Source organism: Gavialis gangeticus, unplaced genomic scaffold (assembly GCF_001723915.1).
Source record: "Gavialis gangeticus isolate Ggan-Ray unplaced genomic scaffold, GavGan_comp1, whole genome shotgun sequence".
NCBI lineage: Eukaryota > Metazoa > Chordata > Crocodylia > Gavialidae > Gavialis > Gavialis gangeticus.
In genome coordinates, this window is record NW_017729031.1 from 52,674,618 (window position 1) to 52,680,964 (window position 6,347).

The 6,347-nt window shown below is 42.3% G+C and overlaps 2 protein-coding genes across 2 annotated transcripts in view; one reads left to right on the forward strand and one right to left on the reverse strand.

Annotated features, from left to right (window-relative positions):
- CCDC173 (coiled-coil domain containing 173) overlaps nucleotides 1–6,347 on the reverse strand; it is an 11,199-nt gene that overhangs the window by 4,643 nt on the left and 209 nt on the right. Inside the window, exons 2-7 of the mRNA XM_019522844.1 lie at nucleotides 6,187–6,342; nucleotides 4,837–5,010; nucleotides 4,534–4,727; nucleotides 3,523–3,679; nucleotides 2,461–2,600; nucleotides 1,765–1,957 (exon numbers count right to left, since the gene is read on the reverse strand). Of these exons, the coding sequence (XP_019378389.1) occupies nucleotides 1,765–1,957; nucleotides 2,461–2,600; nucleotides 3,523–3,679; nucleotides 4,534–4,727; nucleotides 4,837–5,010; nucleotides 6,187–6,342 (1,014 nt within the window). The remainder of the gene's footprint in view (nucleotides 1–1,764; nucleotides 1,958–2,460; nucleotides 2,601–3,522; nucleotides 3,680–4,533; nucleotides 4,728–4,836; nucleotides 5,011–6,186; nucleotides 6,343–6,347) is intronic.
- The window catches only part of PHOSPHO2 (phosphatase, orphan 2), a 7,094-nt gene continuing 2,719 nt past the window's right edge, over nucleotides 1,973–6,347 (forward strand). The window contains exon 1 of the mRNA XM_019522777.1: nucleotides 1,973–2,261. The gene's annotated coding sequence lies outside the window, so the exon portion shown is untranslated. The remainder of the gene's footprint in view (nucleotides 2,262–6,347) is intronic.

Below are 6,347 nucleotides of genomic sequence, written 5' to 3' on the forward strand. Positions count from 1 at the left end.
TGTCAGAGTGGCTAGGATCTGGAACCAACTTCCAAACGAAGTGGTGCTGGCTCCTACCCTGGGGGTCTTTAAGAGGAGGCTAGGTGAACACCTTGCTGGGGTCGTTTGACCCCAGTACCTTTTCCTGCCATGGCAGGGAGTCGGACTTGATGATCTGCTCAGGTCCCTTCCTACCCTACCAACTACAAAATTATTAGCTGAGGCTTTCAAAAACTAATTTGACACCCCTACATTCATTTTCCTTTGATGTCAAAGCTAGTAACTGATTAGCCATGTGTCTTTGCCTACCTGTCTGCAGTCAAAGAGTAAGAAAGAATTGCCCAGAAACATCTCATACTGTTCTCTTAAAACGCTCATTTACAAAACAGTTTTCAAGCTGGCCCATGAAGCACTTACTGGTGGGCCACAGAAAACTAACTACTGCTGGCAAAATCCCTTTACACCTAAATGCTGAATCCCTTTGCAAGACAGTAAAAATACATTACTTTCCCAATATTATGTTTCCATGTAAGGAACTATTGGTGTTCCAGCAACAATGTTATAAAGTCCCAAACAGAAGGTGAATTTGGCTGTACAGAAATGAATAGGAGAAATAATCTAGAAACCTGCCCTAAGAGTATAAAAATTATATTTGGCTGGTGACGCACACAAGCCTTATTACTTTGTTGTGAAATTTCCACTGTCCAGAAGTTACATACCCAAGAACTTTAGCACTTAAGCTGATTAACAATGATAAAAAGTCACCCAATAAAAGGCCATAACTGTGTCATGCCCATGCCAAAATCTGCCTCTTTTAGTGGACTCTATCCAAATTTACAGATTCTCTGTCCTTGCCTAGAATAAACTCTGCTTGAGAGACGCTTAACTACACATTTTGATGCCGAGGGCAAAAGCAGAGATCCCAAAGAGTGGAGGCTAAGTGCCAGGGAGTCTTATGGCTGATGGAGCTGAAGCATGGGCCACCATTCTTGACATCTCCACTTTACATCAGCACCTGGGGCTCATGCCCCACTCACCCATACCTAATTAAGTTACTGCTGCTTTGGGTTTCTACCCCTGAGCTGTAAAGAGAGTGGTTCCCTGGGTACAGCTCTTAAAACGTTATACTTTCTATGTGGCAGTGATAGGGGTGTGTTTGGGAGAGTGATTGGAACAAGAATGAATGCAAGACTTGGGTATGCATGAAGGAATCTCCAAATTGAAGTTACAGGAACAAGAGAGGCCAGATTATTCAAAGACCCTGCTCACCCTCATTAAATATGATGGAAGCCTATCAGTCTTTAAAGGTCCTTGCCTTCCTCAGGCAAAGAAAGGCCTTTCTCATGTAAGGAAAGTGCTGTGTATTTACCACTTGCTCTTGACCCTGCAGGATAGCAGGAGAGGTTCCATTACAGAAGAGCTATATTTTTCTTCTAAAAAGTGCCAAGAGTATGTTAGGCACACTACAACTAAAAAAAACCCCTCCCACCTCCCCAGCTGCTTGAAATAATGGATACTGAAATTTAAAATGGTTGCATAATTGACAAGGATAATACAGCCTTCCCATGACTCTTTATAAAGCACCATCACCTACAGCTTGCTTAAAAAATAATGTATATTGGTACATGATGATGTATATTAGTTGAAAGTGTTAAAAAATGAGGGGTTCACTGAAAAGGAAAGGTACTGAAAACTAAAAATACAAAAAAAAATACTGCTGTTTCCAAAAATCCTTCTAAGAAGAATGTCTGTGCCATTAAACTTTTTCTTTGAGAGAATTCTTACGACAGCAGCTCTGTACTCTGCAATTGATTTCAATTCGGCTATATGTTTTTCCTCTTTTTCTTTGAGTTGTTCTTCCCACGCAGCTTCTTTCTCTGCAACAGCTCTAGCAACACGTTCATCTTCCTCCTGAAATGTCTGTTTCATCTGTGCAGCCAGACGGTTAATAATATTATCCTGACGTTCCTGCATTAGCCTGTAGCACAACAGCAATTAATGTAACGTGTCAATGTTACACAGACAAGCCTGGCTTTCTTACAAGTATCTCATTATACCCTGATTGATTAATATAAATGTCAGATTAAGTAATCAGGTCTTTTTCTTCCCTTGTCTTTCTCCTTCAAGGAAATCATACGCACATCACCATAACATTCTCCATCACAATTTGGACAGTTTGGAGATGAGATGAAAAGACTCTAACGTGCTGATGTGGTATTTTAAAAGAACAGCAAGATCCCAGAGAACACTCCCAGTATCTCTGATTACAGAAGATGCAAAAGGTGAGAAAATAATTCCTCTCAAATACTTTCCTCTTTTATTTTTTCAAAATAGAGTTTTACTATCCAGAAGCATTGTGGCTAGGCTACCTATTACTATAAGATTTTTTTGGCTTCACTTTGGATATTAGTGTGGAAATACTGGAAATAGCATGACAAAGACTCAATTGTGAATCTGTGCTTTATCTAACATTGCACCCACCTGTTCATTTCAGCTTCTTTTTCTCGTCTCAACTTGGCCAAAGTTTGTTTTGCTTTAAAATGAGCTCTAATTTTATCATTTTCCTCCTCCTCTTTTTGCTCCTTTACAGCTTTAAGAACATGCTGGTCAGCAATGTACTCCTTTTTAAACAAAAATGTCCTGTTATTTACTAAAGATGGGCACCTAAGTCTTTGAAAAGAAGGAATTGAAAAGACAATTGGGCAGAGATTTACACCATAATATGTAAGTTCCCTAGGCTTGTACAAGGGGGAAGGCAAGGATCTGGAACAGTGGTTCCAACCTTGGGGCAATGCTGGTGGTGCCGCACACAGAAGACGAGCCACGCTATGTGCCGGGAACTCTCCTGAACTCGGGCCGCCACTGTCCCACTCTGCTCCCAGCAAATAGCACCAAAAAAAGGTTGGTAACCACTGATCTAGAAGAACAATATTGTTCTCGCTTTAATAAACTGCCTTAAATTATGGCCAACCTACAATGAATTGCTGCAAAAGTATGAGTAATATTTTCCTGTATGCGAATTTCTAGATCTGAGCTCCCTGAAGGACAGAACAAGAGGCTACTGGACATCAAGCCAACATGTGGGATATATAGTTCCTATTCGTGAGTGACTCTCATTATGAAAGGGAATAAAATAAAATAATGTAGTTATACTGACAACTTGATGCCATTTTTCTTTCCCATTAAAGGAAATTAGAACAGCTCAGTTTAATGGAAGTTTTAAAATTGGAAATATTCTCCTTGTTATGTGCAGCATAATTCTTACTAAGGAACATGCACAGTCTTAGCAACTATCATGTTGCTGTTTCAGTGAAAATTAATGGGTCTGTTGTTAAAAGGGAAGCCCCACCTAGAGAATAGGTACTGAAGAGAGTAACATAAATGGCAAAGTAGGCGTTGTTACTGTGGCAAAACTGTGACTTCACTGGAATTTGTGGGAGTTGAACACCTTTGAAAATCTGGTCGTATCTTAAAAAGAGAAACATATTTGTGTCGGCATCCAAAGAGAGAGAGATTTGGACTTTCTACTTTTCTGCTACTTACAAGATGAGCCCTCTTGTGTTCAAGTTTTTCTTTCTCCTTCTTTTCCTTTTCTCTCAGAACATCCAACTCGTATAACCTGGTCAGTCTTTGAATGCCTTCAGCTTCTCTTTTTGCCTCAAGCTCAGCTAATTCTGCCTGGTGCTTATGTTCCTTTATTCTGCAACATAAATGGAAATATTAATAGTGGACAAGGAAGAAAACATATGTACTAAGTAACATTTACACATTTCTAAAGGTTTTAACAATGTTGGATTATTTGAATTGAAGGCAGGTAGAGTGATGGGGTCCAGGAGTTGAAGCAGTGCATCTTAAAGTCCCAAGCTCAGCCTAAGGCTGAGCATTGGTGTCAGCCCAAGGCAAGAGATAAGCACTGAAAACTAAATTGGCAAGGGGGACCTAGGCACCTAAATGCACTACTTTGCAATGGACATTGATTAGGAGAGCCTTGTATACCACTAATGCAGTATCAGGGAACTGAATAGACACTACCATAACCTAAGCTGATGAAAAGTATGTGGAATCCAGCAGTCGAGTCCACTCTCAACAGACCTTTGTCCATCTTGACAGTGGGACTGGGGCTGGTTGTGACAACTGCATTGTATTCCATCAAAATGTACTTAAGCACACAGATGGAAGATGCACTTGGTGATCTCCTGTGTAATGCCCAATTTTGTTGTAGTCTCCATACAGTATAAATTTCCTAGAAGTAATGTGTTACATTGTAGAATTGTCTCCCAAGGAATGTATTGGAAGCTCCTTTCCAAATGAAGCTGGACTGGATAACATGGTAGGTCAGGTAATATAAGTAGAACAGTGCTGTGCTGGGGAGATAAGACTGGCTGCTATAAAAGGTCTTTTATCTCTACTGAGATAACAGCTCACTTTCTTTTGTGTTATTTTTGCAGTAAATGAACTAGGTTTAGCAGCATGATTCAAATGTATGCATAGAAAAAGAGAGTGAGTTTTTAGATAAGAATCATTACAGGTCAGAAACAGGCCTATTTTACATACTGTTCCAGCTGGTCTCTGCAAAGTGCCTGTCGTTTCATATGGCGTTCGTGTGCCTTTTCTTGTTCTTCAAGGATTGCTTTCTCGCGCTCATGTTCCATTTCTTCTTCTCTCTTTTTGTTAACGTCTGTTTTTTTCTTTTTAAATTCAATCTGAGCCTCCCTTTCCCTTAGAACCTCGGTAAGTAAAAGTGCTTGCTACAAAACAGAATGGGGACATTTTGTATGGTCACTTTATTGCACATGTGGTTATCGCCAAAGAAATTGAATACAATTTGAATGTAAAGATGACAAACTGTCTACAGACATGTAACCCTTTCACTCTGTCAGTCTGATAATACTGATATATTTTTGCTGCTTCAATGGCCTCTTTTCTCATTGCTGCTTGGAACTGTGCTTCTTCCAAATCAAGCTGTTTTTTTTCTTCCTCTTCCCTTTCTTCACGCAACTTTCTGGCTTCAAGGTTCTTCTGTGCCAGGCCCTATGATGCAGATAAAATCACTCTCTATTACAGGAAACAGTGAGAAATGTTGGTGCAAAATCTTGAATGCTAAGACAAAATTGGCAAGAATTTGGTTAGCTTATTTCTGTGTCTAAAATGAATTGTCAAACCTTTTTATACTGTGCTTCTGTCCTGTTCTTAAATCTGGATTCAGATTTAAAAGCATGTTTTATGTGAGGGTCCTGTAAGTAATTAGAGTAAGCTTTCCTCCACTGGATAAAGAATGTATGAGGATCCCTTTGGATATCAGTGAAGTGCAGAAATCTCTGAAGTAATCTTAGCACAGGCAAATATGCGTCAGGCCCCGCACACCCTTAGGGATGGCTTTGGTTGTATACGTTAGACTAAGCTGGTGGTGCAGGCAGCATTGCCTCATGCATAGCACCATTTTCAACACTATTGCAGTGAAACAATAATAAATGGGTCTAATTTAAGTTAGTGTCAATTTAGGTAGACCAAATGTGTGATTACTTGAGTTGAAATTAGGTATGTAATGGTAAATTTAGAAGTGCAAGGCTCCTGGTGATATTCTGACTATGGAAATACATGAAACAGGAACCCTATAGGGAAGGATGTCAAATGTGTGGCTCATGGGCCAGGTCTAGCCTGCAGTGCCACTAGAGGGGTTGAGAATTCAGGAGTGGGGTAATCATGGTAAGGTCCACTGCTAAAATCCTTCATACAGAGCTTCACAGGGGCTGTGGTCATGGCACTTTTTTTTAGTTTGGAAAATGTTTTGTGTTCCAAGTCAAATTAGCCAGATCATTTCCAAAACCTTTTGCTTAAGTGAAGCTCAACTGTTCAAACACCATACGTTTGCTGCAACCAGCAAGTATCCTGGCTTCAGCTACTTCCACAGCCAGCGGCAGCCCGCAGGCCCAGGGCTGGAGCCAGGGTTCAGATCCCCTCAAGTTCTTGCCCCCAGCCAAGGGCTACAGGATCAAGTTAGAGGTTGCTGCTGGAGCATAGCTCCCCTACCCCGCGCCGCCTCCCTGCCCTGGCTGCTCCTGCGGAGCGAGGAAGAGGGAGCCCTGGGAGTGTGTCTGCAACAGGCGGGGTTAACAGCGCTGGCGGGAGCTCCTCCCTTGTCCGTGCACGAGGGAGGGAGCGAGCGAGCGCGGCCGACTGGGAGAAGCCCCGCGCGCCGGCCCTTACCCCCACGGTGTTGGGCCAGTGCTTGGTGAGGGCCCGGGACCGCTCGTGCAGGGCCCTGCGCTCTCTCCTCTCGGCCTGGGCCCGCGCGGCCTCCCTGTCGGCGCGGCCCACGCTGTCCCGGATCCGGTCCCACTCGGCGCGCGGCAGCACCAGCACCTGCC